The sequence below is a fragment of the Aquarana catesbeiana genome, linkage group LG01 (assembly GCF_042186555.1).
Source record: "Aquarana catesbeiana isolate 2022-GZ linkage group LG01, ASM4218655v1, whole genome shotgun sequence".
Taxonomy (NCBI): Eukaryota; Metazoa; Chordata; class Amphibia; order Anura; family Ranidae; genus Aquarana; species Aquarana catesbeiana.
The window spans coordinates 674841654-674866228 of NC_133324.1; the positions used below are offsets into that span (position 1 = coordinate 674841654).

General features: G+C 39.6%; 1 protein-coding gene across 27 annotated transcripts in view; it reads left to right on the top strand.

The window, feature by feature from the left end:
- The window catches only part of ANK2 (ankyrin 2), a 793913-nt gene that overhangs the window by 574759 nt on the left and 194579 nt on the right, over positions 1-24575 (top strand). For all 27 annotated transcript variants that reach the window (XM_073602841.1, XM_073602877.1, XM_073602815.1 and 24 more), the window contains 3 exons: positions 3371-3469; positions 3859-3957; positions 24042-24140. In XM_073602841.1, coding sequence (XP_073458942.1) covers positions 3371-3469; positions 3859-3957; positions 24042-24140 — 297 coding nt within the window. The remainder of the gene's footprint in view (positions 1-3370; positions 3470-3858; positions 3958-24041; positions 24141-24575) is intronic.

The window sequence follows — 24575 nt, forward strand, 5'->3', positions numbered from 1 at the left end:
GCACTAGTGTGCAGTCATATTGGAACAGAAAGGAGCCATCCCCAAACTGTTCCCACAATGTTGGGAGCTTGAAATTGTCAAAAATGTCTTGGTATGCTGACACCTTAAGAGTTCCATTCAGTGGAACTAAGGGGCCAAGCCCAACCCCTGAAAAACAACCCCACAACATAATCCCCCTTCCACCAAATGATTTGGAACAGTGTAGAAAGCAAGGAACATAAAGACATGGATGAGCGAGTTTGGGGTGGAGGAAATTGACTGGCCTCACTTCAACCTCAACCCGATAGAACACCTTTGGGATAAATTAGAGCAGAGACTGTGAGGCAGGCCTTCTCGTCCACATCAGTGCCCGGTCTCACAAATGCGCTTCTGGAAGAATGGTCAAACATTCCGATAGACACACTCTTAAACCTTGTGGATAGCCTTCCCAGGAGAGTTGAAGATGTAATACAGTGCCTTGAAAAAGTATTCATACCCCTTGAAATGTTCCACATTTTGTCATGTTACAACCAATTATGTAAATGCATTTTATTGTTATAGACCAACACAAAGTGGCAAATAATTGTGAAGTGGAAGGAAAATTATAAATGGTTTTCCAAATTTTTTACACATTAATATCTGAAACGTGTGGCGTGCATTAGTATTCAGCTCCCTTTACTCTGATACCCCTAACTAAAATCTAATGGAACCAATTGCCTTCGGTAGTCACCTTGTTAGTAAATAGAGTCCACCTGTGCGTAATTTAATCTCAGTATAAATACAGCTGTTCTGTGAAGCCCTGAGAGGTTTTTTAGAGCATCTTTGTGAACAAACAGCATCATGAAGGCCAAGAAACACTCCAGACAGGTCAGGGGTAAAGTTGTCGAGAAGTTGAAAGCTGGGTTAGGTTATAAAAAATATCCCAAGCTTTGAACATCTCATAGAGCATTGTTCAATCTATCATCCGAAAATAGAAAGAGTATGACACAACTGCAAACCTACCAATACATGGCTGTCCACCTAAACTGACAGGCTGGGTAAGAAAAGCATTAATCAGAGAAGCAGCCAAGAGGCCCATGGTAACTCTTGAGGAGCTGCAGAGATCCACAGCTCAGGTGGGAGAATCTGTCCACAAGACAACTATTAGTCGTGCACTCCCCATTAAAGTTCATGTTCGTGTAAAGGTTGGCATCCCAATACTTTTATTTATTTATTTTTTATTTATTTCAATTACTTACTTTTGACAATATAGTGTATGTGTTTTAGCACGTTCCAACATACAAATGTGTGAACAGGGCCTTTGGAAAACATGTATTTTAAAGGTTTTACTTTTGTAAAATATGGTGAAATTTAGGACCAAAGCCAACAAGTAGAAGCTGTAATAAATTTAACATTGCTCTTCCACACCAGAAGCACATATCTGCAACCCAGGGTTACGATATCCCCTCTGACATACACTTGCTCCCTATCATCATTTCACTGACCGGAACCACTGAAATCTGGAGTGTGTCTAAACATGTATTAACAACAGTAGCACGCAACAAAAAGTGCCATATGCTTGTATGGCAGAAGACTATAGTATTAGTGTTATTAGTGATGATAGAGCAGAAAGATGAGGTTAACTTTTTATTATTCATATATATAAACATGTATGAATATGTATAAATAATAAAAACATAGCTGATTAAATCCTCAATGATGTTCTTTGGACAATTCCTTTAATCAGTGTGTAACAAAACATTTTTATTTTCATATGCTGTATTCTGTGTCTTTGCATGCTGTTCACATCAGCAAAGAAGATAAAAGGTTATATATATATGGTATTGCATACTGTGCTTCATTTACTGAGTGCAGTGAGTACAAAATATATACCTTATGAATTGTCATCTTATTTGAACAACCTTTGCAAAGAGTACATAAATCAGCATAGACAGCTGAAGTATGTTAGTGTATACGTTGAAATAGTTAAAAGCCAAGCAGCAAAGCTCTGTGCTGCATTGCAGGGAAGCTGGGTGAACAGAAGTTCTACACGCCCAGTCAATTCCAGCATTAGCCTACGCTTTCAGGCAGCAAAACTGCACATTCAAACAATTGCAGTGCTGACAACAGCAGACAAAACTAAGGCAAGGACTGATTTGCCAAATAATATACAGTTTAAAAGATTGGATACCTAGAAAACTGAGTATATTCTACAGTATTAAGTATCCCTTTTGTTCAGTTTCTACCTATCCCTTCACCCCACCATGGACACATCTCCCAATGTTCTTAGGATAAATTAGCACATTTACTCCAAAAAACATTTCAGACATTAAGCCCATTGTAGGAATGCTTATGCTGATATTTCAAATAACCTTAGATGACCAAATAGAGAAAAAAAAGACAACCATTGTCAATCGTTCATCAACACAATAACTACATTTAACACAATGACATACAAATATAGTGTTCACAACAAGGCTAATCATTACCGAACGCACAAAGACTTTCTTGGAAATCTGTGCGGTATAGCGAACAGGCTTTACAAGTTGTACAATATGTACAGTAGTTTTAAGAGCAGCATGGCTTTTGTGGAATTCTGAAGACCTTCCTAAAATATCTTGACCAAGGGGTAGCACACGCATGATCTCCAATGAGATAAGAGACCCTTTTTCCAATATGCCATAGAAGAAATAGTTGTACTGTGCAAAAACAGTAAAAGTAATGCAGAAGCTTTGTTCTAGTTATCATACTGTGTCTAATCATATTTCATTTACTGTCTTGATCTAACTTTTGAATTTGAATGTTATTGTGGGAAGTAGTAGGGATTGTACATGTTGACACCAAACCTGGAAATATCAAGTGTTTCTTTCCAGCTTATGATTTTATGACTTAGTATCCAGTTATTTATTTTAGTATATCAGTTAGATAGGGTTAATTGGTCCCCTAGGTTTAGATTATTTCTCCAATGTTGTATCATAAGCAAAAAATACATATATAATTCCATATTCATTGTATAAAACTTAGAGGTGGACAATTTTTAAAAGCTCTACAGAACATGCATATAACTAAATTGATTGGTGGACCCTGCTTACCCCATTGTGTCAACTCAGATTTTATATTTAACCTCATCTTTTGTTAGATTGAATCCTAAGACTGCAGCTTCTTAATATGCATACTACCAGCCTTTATTTTTTTCTGCTTAAATACCCTTCATTTATCCTTTACATTGAAAAATGATTCGCACTTGGTCCACATAACTCCTGCTCAGATTAATTTGGCTGGGTACTGCCTAACATTTCTATTATCTTACTGTCTGTTAAAATTTTAGTAGACCCCTTATTTCTTCCTCATATAACATGAAATGATTTCTGAGTTTTACTGCTTCAACGTTTCACTGTCTTTCATTGTACAGAGTGGCTTCACGCCGTTACATATTTCTGCACACTATGGAAACGTCAATGTTGCAACACTCTTGCTCAACAGAGGTGCTGCCGTGGACTTCACAGCCAGAGTAAGAAACATTATTACAAATTTTGCCTTTCTGATGGTTCATCTTTTTAGGCCAAATTGTTTTTTCTTTTTTTTTCATTATTTAGTTGAAGCTTGTTCAGCATTAAACCTTACCATGAAATTGGATATAATAGGAGATATTAAAATATAGCAATAATTGCATGTGAAATTTTAATATAATGTAATGATGATTCATCTACAATACAGGCAAGTAGTTACCTTTGCAAGATAGCATTTATATATATTTTCAGTCACTTTACATTGATGTTCAGTGGCAGCCTGCTTTGCAAGCAAACATATTTTATGTTTTAAGCTAAGAAAATATATTAAAAGCTGTAAAATCTGATTTAGACCAAGTTATGATAAAAACTATTTTCTCTGGATCCACAGAATGGGATTACCCCTTTGCACGTGGCTTCTAAAAGAGGAAATACAAACATGGTGAAATTATTACTAGATCGCGGAGGACAGATTGATGCCAAAACCAGGGTAAGATATTTCTTATTATTCATAGGTGCATCTCAAAAAATTAGAATATCATCAAAAAGTTTATTTATTTCAGTAATTCAATATAAAAAGTGAAACTCATATAGATTCATTGCACACAGGGTGATATATTATAGCATTTCTTTCTTTTAATTTTGATGATTATGGCTTACAACTAGTGAAAACCCAAAAAACTGTATCTCAGAAAATTTGAATATTACATAAGACCAAAAAAAATGATTTTAACCGCTTGACATCCGGAGGACGTCATATGACGTCCTCGACTTTCGGGGCTTATATCTGAATGATGTCTGAGGCTACAGACATCATTCAGATACCGGCATTTTCAGCCGGCGATTCCGTACACCATAAGAATGATCATAGCGGCTGTTCCCTCCCGCCGCCCTCCGGTGCTACTACCGACTCACCTCAGCGATGTTCACCATAGAGATTTCCGGCGGACCAGATGGTCGCCGGAGTCTCTATGATCGTTCGGAGGCCGGGCGCGATGTTATGACGTCACGCCCGGCCTCTGCATTCAAAAAAACGGCGCCGCTTCACAGTTTTTTTATTTTTTTTATTTTAGGCTTCCCAGCCTAGAGGTGAGATGTGGGGTCTTATTGACCCCATATCTCACTGTAAAGAGGACTGATCATGTCATATTCCTATTACAAGGGATGTTTACATTCCTTGTAATAGGAATAAAAGTGATCAAAAAAAAAAAAAAATTTTTTAAAGTGTAAAAATAAAAATTTTTAAGTAAAATTAACAATAAAAAAAAAAAAAAAATTTAAAGCGCCCCTGTCCCCGTGAGCTCGCACGCAGAAGCGAACTCATACGTAAGTCCCACCCACATATGAAAACGGTGTTCAAACCACACATGTGAGGTATCGCCGCGAACGTTAGAGCGAGAGCAATAATTTTGGCCCTAGACCTCCTCTGTAACTCAAAACATGTAACCAGTAAAAAATGTTAAAGCGTCGCCTATGGGGATTTTTAAGTACCAAAGTTTGGCGCCATTCCACGAGCGTGTGCAATTTTGAAGCGTGACATGTTAGGTATCTATTTACTCGGCGTAACTTCATCTTTCACACAATGCAAAAAAATTTGGCTAACTTTGCTGTTTTGTTTTTTTTTAAAGCATGAAACTGTTTTTTTAAAAAAAAAAACGCGTTTGAAAAATTGCTGCGCAAATACCGTGCAAGATAAAAAGTTGCAATGACTGCCATTGTATTCTCTAGGGTCTCTGCTAAAAAAAACTTATATAATGTTTGGGGGTTCTATCTAATTTTATAGCAAAGAAATGATGATTTTTGACATGTAGGAGCGAAGTGTCAGAAATGGCCTGGATGCGAAGTGGTTAAACAGAAATGTTGGCTTTCTGAAAAGTATGTTCATGTGCAGTATAGTATGAACTCAATATTTGGTTGGGGCTCCTTTTGCATGAATTACTGCATCAATGCGGCATGGCATGGAGGCGATCATCCTGTGGCACTGCTGAGGTGTTATGGAAGCCCAGGTTGCCTTGATAGCAGCCTTCAGCTCATCTGCATTGTTGGGTTTGGTGTCTCTTATCTTCCTCTTGACAATACCCCACAGATTCTCTATGGGGTTTTGGTCAGGCATGTGTGCTGGAGAATTAAGCACAGTTATGCCATGATCATTAAACCAGGTATTGGTACTTTTGTCAGTGTGGGCAGGTGCCAAGTCCTGCTGGAAAATGCAGTCAGCATCTCTATAAAGCTGGTCAGCAGTGTGAAGCATTAAGTGCTCTAGAATTTCCTGTTAGAGGGCTGCACTGACCTTGGACTTGATAAAACACAGTGAACCAACACCAGCATATGAAATGGCTCCCCAAATCATCACTGCCTGTGAAAACTTTATACTGGACCTCATCCAACTTGGATTCTGTGCCTCCCCACTCTTCCTCCAGACTCTGGGACCTTGATTTCCAAATGAAATGCAAAATTTACTTTCATCTAAAAAGAGGACTTTGGACCACTGAGCAACAGTTCAGTCTTTTTTCTCCTTAGCCCAGGTAAGATGCTTCTGACATTGTCTCTGGTTCAAGAGTGGCTTGACACAAGGAATGCGACAGTTGTAGCCCACGTCCTGGATACATCTCTGTGTGGTGGCTCTTGAAGCACTGACACCACTTCCCCCAAAATTCTTGAATGGCTTTTGCTTCACAATCCTCTCAAGGCTGCGGTTATCCCTGTTGCTTGTGCACCTTTTTCTACCACACTTTTTCCTTCCACTCAACCTTCCATTAAAACAGCCAGCTTCTTTAGCAATGACGTTTGGTGAATTACCCTCCTTGTGGAGGGTGTCAATGACTTCTGGACAACTTTGAAGTCAGCAGTCTTTCCCATACTGAACCAGACTGAGAGACCTATTAAAGGCTCAGGAAACCTTTACAGGTGTTTTGAGTTAATTAGCTGATTAGAGTGTGACACCATGGGTCTGCAATATTGAACTTTTTTACAATATTCTAATTTTCTGAGATACTGAATTTTGGGTTTTCACCAGCTGTAAGCCATACTCATCAAAGTTAAAAGAAAGAAATGTTTGAAATATATCACTCTGTGTGTAATAAATTTACATAATATATGAGTTTTACTTTTTGAATTGAATTAATAAAATCGATTACATTTTTGATATTCTGATTTTTTTGTATATATGTGTATATATATACAGTATCTCACAAAAGTACTCCCCTCACATTTTCGTAAATATTTTATTATATCTTTTTATGTGACACTGAAGAAATGACACTTTTCTACAATGTAAAGTAGTGAGTGTACAGCTTGTATAACAGTGTAAATTTGCTGTCCCCTCAAAATAACTTAACACACAGCCATTAATGTCTAAACCGCTGGCAACAAAAGTGAGTACACCCCTAAGTAAAAATGTCCAAATTGCGCCCAAAGTGTCAATATTTCTTGTGGCCACCATTATTTTTCAGCACTGCCTTAACCCTCTTGGGCATGGAGTTTACCAGAGCTTCACAGGTTGCCACTGGAGTTCTCTTCCACTCCACAGAGCTGGTGGATGTTAAAGACCTTGCGCTCCTCCACCTTCCATTTGAGGATGCCCCACAGATGCTCAATAGGGTTTAGGTCTGAAGGCATGCTTGGCGTGTCCATCACCTTTACCCTCAGTTTCTTTAGCAAGGCAGTGGTCGTCTTGGAGGTGAGTTTGGGGTCATTATCATGTTGGAATACTTCCCTGCGGCCCAGTCCCTGAAGGGAGGAGAAAAACAGAGAGGAGGTAATGGCGCTCTGGTGGAGGTGGACAGCTGGTCAGGGGGATGATAGTGATGAGGTGGCACTTCTGGCAGCACTTTGGTTAGAGGAGAAGCAACTCTGAGGATATAAAAAGAAAAAGAAAGGCGACTCTAAGTACAGTATGCAAAATTTAATAGAGTGCACAAAGGGTTAAAAGCACTTACAAGATTGTTGAGTGTTAAACACATGATAAAATCAGGAGTCCTCATCAGTGGCATGATCCCCTCTGAAGGGAGGGGATCATGCTCTGCTTCAGTATGTCACAGTACATGTTGGCATTCATGGTTCCCTCAATGAACTGTAGCTCCTCAGTGCCGGCAGCAACCATGCAGCCCCAGACCATGACAATTCCACCACCATGCTTGACTGTAGGCAAGACACACTTGTCTTTGTACTCCTCACTTGGTTGCCGCCACACACACTTGACACCATCTGAACCAAATACGTTTATCTTGGTCTCATCAGACCACAGGACATGGTTCCAGTAATCCATATCCCTGGTCTGCTTGTCTTCAGCAAACGGTTTGTGGGCTCTCTTGTGCATCATCTTTACAAGATGCTTCCTTCTGAGACGACAGTAGTGCTGTGTATGGTCTAAACACTGACAGAGTGACCCCCCCCCCCAACCTCTGCAGCAATGCTGGCAGCACTCATACTTCTATTTCCCAAAGACAACTTCTGGAACTGATGCTGAGCACGTGCACTCAACTTCTTTAGTCGACCATGGCAAGGCCTGTTCTGAGTGGAACCTGTGCTGTTAAACCGCTGTATGGTCTTGACCACCAAGCTGCAGCTCAGTTTCAAGGTCTTGGCAGAGAGTTCTTTGCCATGAGGTGCCCTGTTGAACTTCCAGTGACCAGTATAAGAGAGTGAGAGTGATAACACCAAATTTAACACACCTGCTCCCCATTCACACCTGAGACCTTGTAACACTAATGAGTCACATGACACCGGGTAGGGAAAATGGCTAATTGGGCCCAATTTGGACATTTTCACTCAGAGGTGTACTCACTTTTGTTGCCAGTGGTTTAGACATTGATGGCTGGGTGTTGAGTTATTTTGAGGGGGCAGCAAATTTACACTGTTATACAAGTTGTACACTCACTACTTTACATTGCAGCAAAGTGTCATTTCTTCAGTGTTGTCACATGAAAAGATATAATAAAATATTTACATAAATGTAAGGGGTGTACTCACTTTTGTGAGATACTGTGTGTATATATATATATATTACATCAGTACATTTTTACAACATCCACTGACATGTCACAAATCAACAATGCTAAGTGTCAGTTGGTACTAATATGCCCTCTGTTGCTGACATACATTAGTGTTGGCAGCAAATTGACATAAATGTTCAAATCAGTGTGTGTTAATACCACATGTGGAGTGACATTTTAACAAAGTGAACACAATGTCCATATATAAATGATGCATGTGGAATCGCAAAAAATGCAGTAGGACGTAATCCAAATATGTGAAGGTGAGATATAACACCAAAGAGTTCCAATAAAAACACGTGTAGATCCGTTGGAAGTATGAGTGACTGTGATTAGACCACCACCATAAACAGAGGGGGGGCTTACCAGAGCGTTTGAACACGCCAGGGCATATGCTCTGCGTGTCAAACAGGCTTATATACGATGGATGAATAGAGGTAATACTGGTTTCTGTGGGTTGGAGATATCCCGCTCATACGTATACTATACGGACACGTAGGGAATGGTCTCTCAGAAATCCATAGGGGCAAAGATGGTAGAGGAGAAAACAAAAAGGGGCCACACAGCGTGATTCCGTAATAAACAATAAAATTTATTAAAATGAAACAACACTCACATGGTATTAGATGAAAAAGCGCTTTGTATAAAATCAGTAGGCAGCAGTGGGGACCTTCCCGACGCATTTGGGACATCATCTGGGGTGTCCCTCCACTGCTGCACCTCACACTTATATAGACAATGTGACCCCCATCATGAAGATCGAGTCCACGGGCACTGACGCAACCTATTGTCAAAAGTACTTCCAAGATTTAAAATGGCGCCACCGCGTGCGTTCCACGGCTAGTGATAACCAGTATGGAGGTGCGTTTCAGGCTCTATCAGTGTGATTGGAGAAGGACCTCAGTGTAGGAACAGAGGGGCCGGCCCAACAATCACATCCAATGTTCGGCGCCAATGTAAGCATGCCGACAGAAGACAAGCAAACGCCCCATTCTCTAAAGGGGCAGGTGGGCGTGTGCATAGCCGGAAAGGATAAAATACCGCTGAGTGCGGTCCACATATCCATGCGTTCCACCTGATACGTTGGACGTAATGTACTCACGTCGATACCCTCACGCACATGCGCAGTAAAGCCTATACGGAATGTATCAGTGCCGTGAGAACGTAAACGGAAATGTTGAAATTGCCAATCTTATGGTCCGTGGACATCTAATAGTAACTGAATGTGAAGGAATAAAAAGCAAATTAAAATTGCAGAAGAGGGGAGAGAGAGAAAACACATAGGTTCTCTCTATCTCTCAGCCCCTCCAAAACGGGAGATGTAACTTGTAATGAAGGTGCACGTTGTGCCACCAGATATTGATCTTGCCCCCCAATATGCAATAAGGACACTATTATAGTGGCCTCTAAGTGGAAGGAGGGGATAAAAAATGTATAAAGATAAACTGAAAATTATACTGTAAATAAAATAAATTAAATACATAAGTGAAACCGAATAAATATAAAATTGAGTGATATAAAGCCACTCATGTGCTGCATCATCGATGGGGGTACATATATCTAGACAGAAAATATAAATGACAATAAAAATGCAAAATGACACTAAAATTACAAATTACAATAAAAACAAGAGAGAGAGAGAGAAATAAAGACTATATAAACTAAGATAATGTTCTGAAAGGTGCATATCATCAAGCTTCACTGATGTGGGAATTAATTATTTCCTAAATCTGATATATAGACTGGGATATTATGTTCCAGAGGGTACATACCATCAAGCTTTACTGATGAAGGAATTAATATCCCAATCTATATTCATGCCATGAGGCGAATAGGAACGTAGTTCATATATGCAAAAAGTCTCAAGTTGTGAGACACCCCTAATTCTAGCTCCTCCTCTCCAGGGAGCAATGTACCTATCAATGATCAAAAAAAGAGGTTCCCTTGGGGTCACGATTGTGGTGTGCTTTGTAGTGTCTCGGCACAGTGTGTTTTGTGTCCCCACTTTTGATTACGGCAATATGTTCTGCAACTCTTATCGAAAAAGTGCGGATGGTGCGACCCACATATTGCATCCCGCATGGACAGGTAATTAGATACACAATATAATGAGTTGCACAAGTACAAAAATGTTTGATCGTATATTGTTTGCTGGTGACAGTAGATGTAAAATGGATTTCTCTACGTCCAACTCATGAGTTATGTTGACAAACCGTACACCTTCTACAAGGGAAAAAAACAGTCAGTTTGTGGAAGAACGAAGGGCGTGAGGGGGGATTTATGATATTGGGGGCTATCTTACTCTGTAAGGTAGGTGCCCCTCTGAAGGTGACTCTAGCCTGATCTGGTAGGGATGGACCCAGAATGCGATCATTTTTAAGTATGTTCCAATGTCCCGCAAAGATGGCCTTGATCTGACGATATTGAGTGGAAAAATAAGTCATCAGGGACCCCTTAAAGGAGTTGTGAGTATCACGTTTGGGTTTGATGGCTAGATCAAAAAAAGATGTAGTTTTTTGATCTACTTAACTCCAATGATAGGGTTATTTCTTTGACGTACAATTCAAGTACAGATATGATTAAATTTCTAGACCTTCAAATTCGGATTGTCAACAGACAATTCGACTTTCAAACTTTTTTCAAATCCACAGACAGAAATGGCTTTATTCCCGTGGACAGCTGCCATCATCCATCATGGCTTCATTCTGTTCCACGCAGCCAGTTTCTGCGACTACGCAGAAACTGTACCAATATAGTGTCCTTTAAATCACAAGCGGATACACACAAAGTTTGGTTACTTGATAAAGAGTATAACCCTGCCGATGTAGATCGAGAGCTTTCGCGCGCTATCGAAACAGATAGGGAATCTCTATTAGCCATCAAACCCAAACGTGATACTCACAACTCCTTTAAGGGGTCCCTGATGACTTCTTTTTCCACTCAATATCGTCAGATCAAGGCCATCTTTGCGAGACATTGGAACATACTTAAAAATGATCGCATTCTGGGTCCATCCCTACCAGATCAGGCTAGAGTCACCTTCAGAGGGGCACCTACCTTACAGAGTAAGATAGCCCCCAATATCATAAATCCCCCCTCATGCCCTTCGTTCTTCCACAAACTGACTGTTTTTTTCCCTTGTAGAAGGTGTACGGTTTGTCAACATAACTCATGAGTTGGAAGTAGAGCAATCCATTTTACATCTACTTCACCAGCAAACAATATACGATCAAACATTTTTGTACTTGTGCAACTCATTATATAGTGTATCTAATTACCTGTCCATGTGGGATGCAATATGTGGGTCGCACCATCTGCTTTTTCCATAAGAGTTGCAGAACATATTGCCCTAATCAAAAGTGGGGACACAAAACACACTGTGCCGAGACACTACAAAGCACACCACAATCGTGACCCCAAGAGAACCTCTTTTTTGATCATTGATAGGTACATTGCTCCCTGGAGAGGAGGAGCTAGAACTAGGGGTGTCTCACAACTTGAGACTTTTTGGATATATGAACTACGTTCCTATTCGCCTCATGGCATGATCATAGATTGGGATATTAATTCCTTCATCAGTAAAGCTTGATGGTATGTACCCTCTGGAACATAATATCCCAGTCTATAGATCAGACTTAGGAATTAATTAATTCCCACATCAGTGAAGCTTGATGGTATGCACCTTTCAGAACATTATCTTAGTTTATATAGTCTTTATTTCTCTCTCTCTCTTGTTTTTATTGTAATTTGTAATTTTAGTGTAATTTTGCATTTTTATCGTCATTTATATTTTCTGTCATGCAGCACATGAGTGGCTTTATATCACTCAATTTTATATTTATTCGGTTTCACTTATGTATTTAATTTATTTTATTTACAGTATAATTTTCAGTTTATCTTTATACATTTGTTATCCCCTCCTTCCACTTAGAGGCCACTATAATGGTGTCCTTATTGCATATTGGGGGGCAAGATCAATATCTGGTGGCACAATGTGCACCTTCATTACAAGTTACATCCCCCGTTTTGGAGGGGCTGAGATTGAGAGAGGACCTATGTGTTTTCTCTCTCTCCGCTCTTATACAATTTTAATTTGCTTTTGATTCCTTCACATTCAGTTACTATTAGATGTCCCCGGACCATAAGATTGACATTTCAACATTTCCGTTTCTGTTCTCACGGCACTGATACATTCCGTATGGGCTTTACTGCGCATGTGCGTGAGGGTATCGACGTGAGTACATTACGTCCAACGTATCAGGTGGAACGCATGCCGGCTGGATATGTAGACTGCACTCAGCGGTATTTTATCCTTTCCGGCTATGCACACGCCCACCTGCCCCTTTAGAGAATTGGGCGTTTGCTTGTCTTCTGTAGGCATGCAAACATTGGATGTGATTTTTGGGCCGGCCCCTCTGTTCCTACACTGAGGTCCTTCTCCAATCACACTGATAGAGCCTGAAACGCACCTCCATACTGGTTATCACCAGCCGTGGAATGCACGCGGTGACACCATTTTAAATCCCGGAAGTACTTTTGACAATAGGTTGCGTCAGTGCCCGTGGACTCGATCTTCATGATGGGGGTCACATTGTCTATATAAGTGTGAGGTGAAGCAGTGCAGGAACACCCCAGACGATGTCCTTGGAGACGAAACGCGTTGGAAAGGTCCCCACTGCTGCCTACTGATTTTATACAAAGCGCTTTTTCATCTAATACCATGTGAGTGTTGTTTCATTTTAATACATTTTAGTGTTTATTAGGGAATCACGCTATGTGGCCCCTTTTTATTTTCTCCTCTACCATCTTTGCCCCTATGGATTTCTGAAAGACCATTCCCTACGTGTCCATATTGGAGTGTGAGCGCGGGATATCTCCAACCAACAGAAACCAGTATTACCTCTATTCATCCATCGTATATAAGCCTGTTTGACACGTAGAGCGTATGCCCTGGCGTGTTCAAACGCTCTGGTAAGCCCCCCCTCTGTTTATGGTGGTGGTCTAATCACAGTCACTCATACTTCCAACAGATCTACAAGTGTTTTTATTGGAACTCTTTGGTGTTATATCTCACTATTTCACCTTCACATATTTGCATTACGTCCTACTGCATTTTTTGCGATTCCACATGCATCATTTATATATGGACATTGTGTTCACTTTGTTATAATGTATATATTTGTATTGATGGTTTTGGGTTTGTACCCATTTTTCACATAGCGCTACACTTTATTTACACGTTTTCTTTTTGCCATTTATTCAGTTTGGTGTGTTAGCTGCTGAATTCTCAGAGTAGTGCGGAATTACCGATTTTTGTTTTTTGGAAGTCTATCAGTTAGCCTATCCACTGACAGTGCACCTGCTGTGTGGCTAATAATCTCAATTGTTCTAAAGCCCATCTCCAGGCAAAAATGAACAGCTTGGTAATAATTCTTATCAATTTTAGTCTGCGTTCCAAAGACACCTGCTATATCCTTCCATGTTCTTTAGGCATGCATGTAGAATGCCTTGAAAAAGTTTTCATACCTCTTGAAATTTTCCACATTTTGTCATGTTACAACCAAAAACATAAATGTATTTTATTGGGATTTTATGTGATAGACCAACACAAAGTGGCACATAATTTGTGAAGTGGAAGGAAAATGATAAATGGTTTTCAATACTTTGTAGAACCACCTTTCACTGCAATTACAGCTGTAAGTATTTTTTGCACATCTAGAGAGTGAAATGTTTGCCCATTCTTTGCAAAATAGCTCAAGCTCTGTCAGATTGGGTGGAGAGCGTCTGTGAACAGCAATTTTCAAGTCTTGCCACAGATTCTCAATTGGATTTAGGTCTGGACTTAGACTGGGCCATTCTAACACATGAATATGCTTTGATCTAAACCATTCCAATGTAGCTCTGGCTGTATATTTAGGGTCGTTGTCCTGCTGGAAGGTGAACCTCTGCTCCAGTCTCAAGTCTTTTGCAAACTCTAATGCCGCGTACACACGGTCGGACTTTTCGTCTACAAAAGTCCGACAGCCTGTCCGACAGACTTCCGGCGGACTTCCGGCGGACTTTCGGCGGACTTGCAGCAGACTTTCTAACGAACGGACTTGCCTACACACGACCACACAAAAGTCCGACGGATTCGTACGTGATGACGTACACCGGACTAAAATAAGGAAGTTCATAGCCAGTAGCCAATAGCTGCCCTAGCATGGGTTTTTGTCCGTCGGACTAGCACACAGACGAGCGGATTTCGGGGTCCGTCGTAGTTACGACGTAAAGATTTGAAGCATGTTTCAAATCTAAAGTCCGTCGGATTTGAGGCTGAAAAAGTCTGCTGAAAGTCCGGAGAAGCCCACACACGATCGGATTACCAGCCAGCTTTAGTCCGTCGGCGTCCGTTGGACTTTTGTAGACGAAAAGTCCGACCGTGTGTACGCGGCATAACAGTTTTTCTTCTAAGATTGCCCTGTATTTGGCTTCATCCATCTTCCCATCAACTCTGACCAGCTTCCCTGTCCCTGCTGAAGAAAAGCATCCCTGCAACATTATGCTGCCACCACCATGTTTCACGGTGGGGATGGTGTGTTCAGGGTGATGTGCAGTTTTAGTTTTCCATCACACATTGCATTTTGCTTTTATGCCAAGACATTCAATTTTGGTCTCATCTGACCAGAGCACCTTCTTCCCCATGTTTTCTGTGTCCCCCACATGGCTTCTCGCAAACTGCAAACAGGACTTCTTATAGCTTTCTTTCAACAATGGCTTTCTTCTTGCCACTCTTCTATAAAGGCCAGATTTGTGGAGTCCATGAGTAATAGTTACCCTGTGGACAGATTCTCCCACCTGAACTGTGGATCTCTGCAGCTCCTCCAGACTTACCATGGGCCTCCTGGCTGCTTCTCTGATTAATGTCCTCTTTGTCCGCCCTGTCAGTTTGAGTGGACGACCATGTCTTGGTAGGTTTGCCATACTCTTTCCATTTTCGGATGATGGATTTAACAATGCTCCGTAAGATGTTCAAAGCTTGGGATATTTTGTTATAACCTAACCCTGCTTTAAACTTCTCCACAACTTTATCCCTGACCTGTTTGGTGTGTTTCTTGGCCTTCCTGATGCTGTTTGTTCACTAAGGTTCTCTATTTACTAATTAGGTGACTTCTGAAGGCAATTGGTTCCACTAGATTTTAGTTAGGGGGATCAGAGTAAAGGGGGCTGAATACAAATGCATGCCACACTTTTCAGATATTTATTTGTAAAAAAAATTGAAAACCATTTATCATTTTCCTTCCACTTCACAATTATGTGCCATTTTGTATTGGTCTATCACATAAAATCCTAATAAAATACATTTATGTTTTTGGTTGTAACATGACAAAATGTGGAAAATTTCAAGGGGTCTGAATACTTTTTCAAGGCACTGCATTCAGCTTGAGTTATAGGAGATTACCCATAGACTTCAATTCTGACACCTTGTGCAAGCATAAAGAGGTGACTGTTACTGGGTTCTGGGAGTGCTCAATGTAAACCTGTGAATAGCGGGTACAGAAGTGAGTATTGTATATATCTCTGTTGCCCAGCATGCAGCATTTTTGATGCTGCCCTCAGGGCCCTTGCAGACAGTAGTCTTTCATGTATATTACAGAAAGAAATATCAAATGTGGTGCAAGGGTTTTTCAAGAGGTTTTTGGGGAGCACACATGTGAAAGCATTAATATGTTAAAGCACTGTAATGGTAGTGATCTCTAGCAGTCTTATGTGATGTGTCTCTAGTCTATGACTGTCTCCTGAAGCATATCTTCTACAACAACTCCTATAGGATATCTGCAGTTTCTGACCATCTCCTATTGCATGTCTGCAGACGTTAACAGCTTTCTGTAGCAAATTACCAAATGTAATCGTTGCTGATGTTAGGGGCCACATTTAATTCCCTCTTTATGAAGAAAGTTGACCATAATTAGTATTGATTCCAAACTCATCCCATGGTAAAATGTTCCAGGTACAGTATCTCAAAAAAATGGATATCAAAGAGAAAGGACAAACACATGGCACTCCTGGCTTCCCTTTATTGCTGGTACAAAGTGAATAAGACTAGACAATTCTGGCCAACAACCATTTCACATGTAGCACATGGTTTTCAAGGCATATAGTTCTACAGAAAACACCCATATCTATTTTTACTTTAACTATATTTGTATAGTGTGTTCTCTATAATGTATACTATTGGTAACTGACTTGGTTAAACTGATGATAGGCAACTCCTATCCTCATATTGATTAGTGGTTCCAAATTAATAATAACTACTGCAGTAGGGAACAGACACAAAAGATACGCTCAGCATCTTTCCAAATAACTGTTCTGCTTTATTATGACGCAATTGAAGGTTTTTATACACATGATTACGTAGGTATCACATTAATATTACGATTGTACGTTTATGGTAACAAGTGGCATTACATAGGCAGGCTAATTCTAATCAGGACTCGAAAGAACGTAAACATGTAATGAAAACTTTATTAGTGCTGTGTGCACAGTGAGGGCAGTGTGCGATACATACAAAATACAATACAATTTTATACAGAACTTACAAATTTCCATTACAGTAACCATCCCATTAAGTTTCCATCCTAATGTCTGCAGTTAAACACATTTAGTCCAGATACATCTGGAGGGGAGTGGGCACCAGAGATGGCTGTTGGTCACACAGCGAACACTGCTTTTTGAACATAATGGAGGGTAAATAATCTTTCTAAAGCATGCAGTGTTTTGGAGCCACCTAAATTATTCAGTGCTTAATGAAGATTTAAATCTGTTGAGAAATGAATTATACATGATAAAGTTGCACTTGTTCTCTTAAAAATACGGAATTGTTAAATAATTTAGCTTTAAGTCTGGATCTGCTTTTACATTTAAAATTTGATGGATTACTTTTTTTTAATGTTTCAAAAGCTGAGAAGATGGAAGGTGGAAGCAGTATTTTTCTTTTCATCTTCTTAAACACAATAATGCATGTAATAATAATATACTCATTTTTTCTGTTAGAGTAGTTTTTCATTTGTAGTTATTATTTTTGTAACATGTCCACTATGAAACCTCTGTTAAATAGATTTTCCCACTTTTATTGAGAAAGAGTTTATTGTATTCTGTTGGGAAGTTTTGCCCAATGGTAGTGCTTGTCTCCCCAAAGCCTGCTTCAGTCAGCTGTTTTAAACCTACTTAAATCAATTGGCAGTTTAAAGTGGTTCTGAAGCTAAAGTATGTTTAAAGTGGTCTTCCGGCCGAAATTATACTTTTTAAATAAAAATACCCCTATAATACACAAGCTTAATGTATTCTAGTAAAGTTAGTCTGTAAACTAAGGTCTGTTTTGTTAGTTCATAGCAGTAGTTCGTTATTTTATAAACTTACAGCAGGCCGTGGCCATCTTAAGTGTGGGCATCTGAAGCCAGACTGTATTTCTTCCTGGATCTCATCCTTGCAGATCTCGCACATGCTCAGTGCAGCACAAGCAGTGTAATAGGTTTCAGGTCAGGTTTCTATACAACGGCAGTTTCAGAGGAAGTTGCTGTCCCTTCCCAGAAGGCATTGCAAACAGGAAATGATGCGATGGGCTGCGGCCAGGGAGGAGGAAGTGAAAAATGAATACAGCAGATATACAATAGATGCTGAGAAAAAAAAAATTAAAAATATCCAATTTGTTTACAGTGCACAGTTTACTGAGGGATGCTGAAGAGTTGTAAAAGTGGGTGGAACTCCACTTTAACATTAATGTTTAGGCATCAGTATCCCACCTCAACCCCCCCCCCCCCTTTTACTTATCTGAGCTTTCATTTGATCCAGCTCTGTGCTCGTCTGCAGCTCTTCTCTCCCTTCCCATCCTGGTCTCACAGGCTTTGCTGAGGCAATTGCTGTCAATCAAAGCCAGTGACGAGGGTACAGGGTGCAGGGCCGAGATGCAGACAGAGAGGCTCCGGAGCGAGCAAACATGAGTACCTCCATAGAAAGCGTCTTTTTATGGGGCATTCACCGGAGGGGAGGAGCCAGGAGCGCTGTCAGGAGACCTGAGAGGAGGAGGTTTGGGGCTGCTCTGTTCAATTCCACTGTATAGAGCAGGTAAGTATAAACCTGTTTGTTACTTAAAAAAAAAAAATCAAAATTTTGCAATCACTTTATATTCCTACAAATGTATTAAAGCACAAGCTTAGTAAGCTTATAGCTAGGTATATAAGCTAGGTATATATTGTTCTCTCTAGGTCTAATACTAATTTCTGATGCATAGAAAAATATTGTTAAAATTGGGAGAAAAAATTTAATTTAACTACTGAACAGATATCGCTACACTTAAAACAGAATTCTTTTTCCGATGTATATATAAAAGTTACCTATTCTAACGTGTATTCTACTTCCAGATTTCTGCTGTATCCTATAAATTAACTGCTTTTGTTTACATCAGATACCAAAGCTTTCATGTCAGCAGTGGGCCAGAGCTACAGTAAGATTTTTGGGGGGACTCTAGTCATTTTTTTTTTTGGTGCGGGGTTCCCCTTTAAAATCCATACCAGACTCCAAGGGCCTGGTATCGATTGAGGGTGACCCCCATGCTGTTATTTTTTTTTTCAATGCCAGCCCCTTTGTTTAAATTCTGCTGACACCAGGGATGACTCAATGCTGTTAGGATGCTGGCCGGTGCCATCTTCTAACCGGCACAAATTGAACTCAAAATCACATCAAAAACACACGTAGATGCAATTTTCATGCATTTCTATTGAACTCTATGGACCACAAAATTGCACTGCATCGCACCAAAGTAGCACAGCACCCTTCCCCAAAGTTGCATCATAGCTGTGCTGCATTGATGTGAACTGACACAGTTGGAAGCAATGTTATTTGCATTGTCATGCAATTCAGTGTTACCTAAGTCTCATATGAAATTGCATCAGTGTGAAAAGGCCTGACTCATGTGATAACACGACATGAAAAAGAGAAAAAAATGCTCTACAATTCAGAAAAAATGTAAATAAAATATGCATTTGATAAGAAAAGCAGCAACTGATCTGTGAGATAGACACAGAAATAAACAATAAAAAGTGTGAGTGAGGTTGCGCATATAATATATGAGGAAAAAAATTATTTGCACGATAAAAATGATATCTTAATAAACGAGAAAAGAAAAAGTCCTTCCACAAAGTGATATTGCACCAGTGTGTTAATAGAATGAGTCACACAGTCCAACGGTGGTAAAGGGGAATCATCCACATGGTAATAACACCATCTATCACCCACAATGTGACATGATCTCCACCGTAACAGAAATGCCTGCTTACCAGCTAAATCGGACCCCTTAGGAACGAGGTCAGTATCGCTTGTGGCTTAAAACCCAGCCAAGGCCTTTGTTCCTCCAAGAAGAGTGAAGAGATTTTAAATCCCACCATGCACGAAATGGTCACAACTACCGATCAGCCTACAGGCATGATTCTGTAATGACTGCGGTCCTCCTCCAAACACATATAGCATAAGGTTCACCTCAGGATATCTCATACAGTGACATTCCTTGAGAAGAAAGCATAAAGCTCGCTATAGTGTAAAAACTTTTAAAACTTTTAATTAAGAATAAAGAATAAGCACTTACAACAGTACAGTATAAAATCGCATGTAGAAAAAGTAGCCGGTTGGCTGATACACATTTGTCCGTCCTTCTGGGATCACAGTAGCGCGGTGACGTCAGCTCGTCGCTCCTCCTAAATCCCCATCATGTGATAACGCACCATGGATATCTGAACCCAGCTTTAGAGAGATAAAACTCACAAAAACACAAAATAAAGAACTTTCTTACTTTTCTGTATGACTTGGATATTTAAGAATTTCAAGTAGCAGCTCAGTATAATACAGGGGCTCTCTGCACCCCAAATTGATAGCAGTACTGTAATGGATGGTTAATATTGGTTGTTTACATTTAGGCATAAAAATATCACAGGAGTGTCTCCACCTCCACACCAGTATACACATCAGGGATGTCGAAATCAACAGCCCAGATTCACTTTTAGGCCTAGTTCACACCATCACACTGCAGTAACGCAATGATACTCACAATAATGCGTGGCATAATGCGAAATGATTTATGTGTGCTAATGTACCACAAGAGTGCAAACAGGACCTTAGTACAAAGAGAAATACACAGCTGTACACTGTATAAAGATAAATATTGTTGGATCCTTTACAGATACAGATAAGTGTCTCCAATCCCTATTGATAAGTAAAAATATAAAATTAGAAGGAAGACTATGCTGCCCCTAAGAAAATGGGATTTTTTGGAGACAATAATATCTGTTAACAAGGTAAGCACACAATCACTAAAATAGTTTAAGAATTTGATTTATTAATACAAAAATATGATATAAAGTATAAAATCACAAAGTCAACATGATACATAGTTTATGAGTGATACTTGGATGTGAATTTTAGCAAGATGCTTGGATATGCAAAAGGCCGACATGTTTCGCAGTTTCCTGCTTCTTCAAGGGCGTTGCATGCATCTATAAATTCATCTAGATTACATAAAACATCATTAGAAACTTAATTTATTGAATACATAAATAGTAATCATTTCCATGAAAAGGTGTGTAGCTTACCCAATCAGAGATGGCAAATGCTTACAAAGAACATGTATGGCGAATACTCATGGTCAAGAACCGGCTATCAGAGTCAGCCAGCTGGGACCACTACCCTGTGGAAGTCAGATCCATGAGGTTTGGATAGTGGGATGTCGGATCACGCAGTTACCAGGATATCAAAAGATTGTTACCGGTGCCAATAATCTAAAGATTTAAATTTAAAAAGAGCTATTTTTAGGCGTTAATAAATCATCAGCAAAAGTAAAAATAAAAAACAAAAAATATGAGGAAACATATGATAACACATATGTTTCAACCTAGAATGCTAATATACTTGAACATTTATGGCAGTGTTTTAGCAACAGTCACAAATGATCCAGAATACAATGCAGGTGAACCAGGGGTGGCCCAGCCCGGGCCATAGGTGGCAACCAACAACATGAAACACGCCAAAGTCAATCTAATAAATATAAATATAAATATAAAGATAATCATGATAAATAAATTGACACTAAAAACCTAGAAGGCTAACCATCAGTGGAACAGAGGGGAGGAAAAAAACGTCAATTTTTCGTTTCAAAAGATGCAATATCTAAATACAAAAAATGTATTATATTGTACAGCTATGGTTTAGGGACGAGACGGCATTACTGTGACATGGTCTTTATTATGATAATCTAATCAATCGGCAGCAAATAACATACTCCATCATGCCTAACAAGGCAGGCAGAGGCGCCGAACAGCATGTCTACGATAGTATATTGGTTCCTCTATCTATTTGGCATAGCATGAATAGGGGAAGGTGTAGCCCAATTACCTGTAAAATGTCCAGTAAGCCGCAACTTCTCGACGGATGTGCGTCCGCCCACTGTGCAATGCTCTCTCTATCTAAGACATGTGACAGTTAGAACGCTCTCACGATCTGCTTAAAAGTGCGCGATCCCACCGGAAGTAAAGGGTCAGAAATGACCCCGACTTCACTTCCGGTGCGGGAGCCCCTGAGTAGCGCATGCCCCGGGAGGCCAATGACAGCCACCAATGCACATGCACCCACAAATGCATGCCGAGTGTGTGCGAAGGGAGTGAGGAAGGGAAAAGAAGTGTCCCTATCCTCCACCAGGGGTGCCCAAACACCACCACTAATTACTAATAGTCCAAGGAGGCTGAATCGCCGCGCCGCGAGCACGAGACGCCACACCATCAATACAACATCAGCAATCTCAAAAATCTAAAGGAATACAAAATAATTTATAAACTGAATATTAGTTTTACATGAAAATACATATATATCTTAGTTGTGCTAAATATATACAAAATATCAGGAAAAAAAAAAAGTGCAATTAAAAAATAATTGAGAAATGGTGAAAGGGTAACAACCCCTGATAGAGATATATATTTAATTGATTGTAGACAATATGAACGAATCACGTAGGAGATGACACCAATAAGGATACACCTATAACTATAGACACCTAAAGTTCAGGTCAGAGTATAGATGTTGTTGGTGTGCCACCGATGGCCTGGGCTGGGCCACCCCTGGTTCACCTGCATTGTATTCTGGATCATTTGTGACTGTTGCTAAAACACTGCCATAAACGTTCAAGTATATTAGCATTCTAGGTTGAAACATATGTGTTATCATATGTTTCCTCATGTTTTTTGTTTTTTATTTTTACTTTTGCTGATGATTTATTAACTCCTAAAAATAGCTCTTTTTAAATTTAAATCTTTAGATTATTGGCTCCGGTAACAATCTTTTGATATCCTGGTAACTGCGTGATCCGACATCCCACTATCCAACCCTCATGGATCTGACTTCCACAGGGTAGTGGTCCCAGCTGGCTGACTCTGATAGCCGGTTCTTGACCATGAGTATTCGCCATACATGTTCTTTGTAAGCATTTGCAATCTCTGATTGGGTAAGCTACACACCTTTTCATGGAAATGATTATTATTTATGATTTCAATAAATCAAGTTTCTAATGATGTTTTATGTAATCTAGATGAATTTATAGATGCATGCGACACCCTTGAAGAATCAGGAAACTGCGAAACATGTAGGCCTTTTGCATATCCAAGCATCTTGCTAAAATTCACATCCAAGTATCACTCATAAACTATGTATCATGTTGACTTTGTGATTTTATACTTTATATCATATTTTTGTATTAATAAATCAAATTCTTAAACTATTTCAGTGATTGTGTGCTTACCTTGTTAACAGATATTATTGTCTTCAAAAAATCTCATTTTCTTAGGGGCAGCATAGTCTTCCTCCTAATTGTATATATTTACAGCTGTACACTGATAGAAGCATTGCTCTCCTTAAATGTAGAGTTTCTATTTGAAGTGTTCTCCTCTATTCCTGTTCTAGTGACAAATTTTGAAATTTCCCTCACTTTTAGTCCCCATGACAATGGTCACCAGGACAAATAGAAAGAAATAATCTTCCAAGCAGGCACACAGAAAGCAGTAACAATTGCTGACAGGGTTTTGGCCTTCCCTTGCGTTACTAAATAAAACAAGTTTTCAGTCTTTGTTGCTACCATTAATCACTTCCTGTTTGGTAAAACCGCTGCCACTGGGACAGTAAGTAAGGGGGAAGTCTCTGTAACAGAGTCCTAGAAAAGCCTGATAGGGGTTTTAACCCTTTTCTTGCTCTATCCAGAACTAGGTTTTGGCCTGCCATACACTCTAATTCTTCTGTATGTAATGCTGTATTGTCTGTTATACCTATTCCTAGTTGGAACACATACTATATGTGTTTTCCTTTGTTGTTTCGTGAAAACTGAATAAAACTTTATAAAAAACATAACAAAAACATAGGTACGTAGCTAACACTTCTTACTTATTCTTTTTTTACACATGGTACATACATATACAACCATGAAATGTACTAGATCTGTGTGTTAAGTGTGTTTCTCATGTAATCCCATTCAAAACCACTCATACGATCCTGGCATGTAATTCTGTTTCAGGACGGACTTACTCCGCTTCACTGTGCAGCACGAAGTGGACATGACCAAGCTGTGGAGTTACTTCTAGAAAGAGGAGCACCACTTCTCGCAAGGACCAAGGCATGTGTTTTTTTATGCTTTCTGTGTTAGACTCTAAAATTTTTTAAATACGCTAAAACTTTCATTAACTGGAAGAACAATAGATCTTGGCATCCTTTCGCCTTCAACTTCACATAATTTTCTTCCTATTTCAGAAGCTGCCTTCTAAAGGTATTTATACATATAAATACCTTTAGGAGGCAGCTTCTGAAATAGGAAGAAAATGATGTGAAGTTGAAGGCGAAAGGATGCCAAGATCTATTGTTCTTCCAGTTAATGAAAGTTTTAGCGTATTTAAAAAATATAATTTTGAAAGCCCCCTCATTCTTGTTGTGGCTCTGTGCTGGAATGGGTAAAATACCTGTCAGGTTTTTATAAAACTATTTGTGTCCAGATGGGAAGATCTACTTTCTGTCCTGTAGATAATTCAAGACATGCAAAGAAATCTGCCCTTTC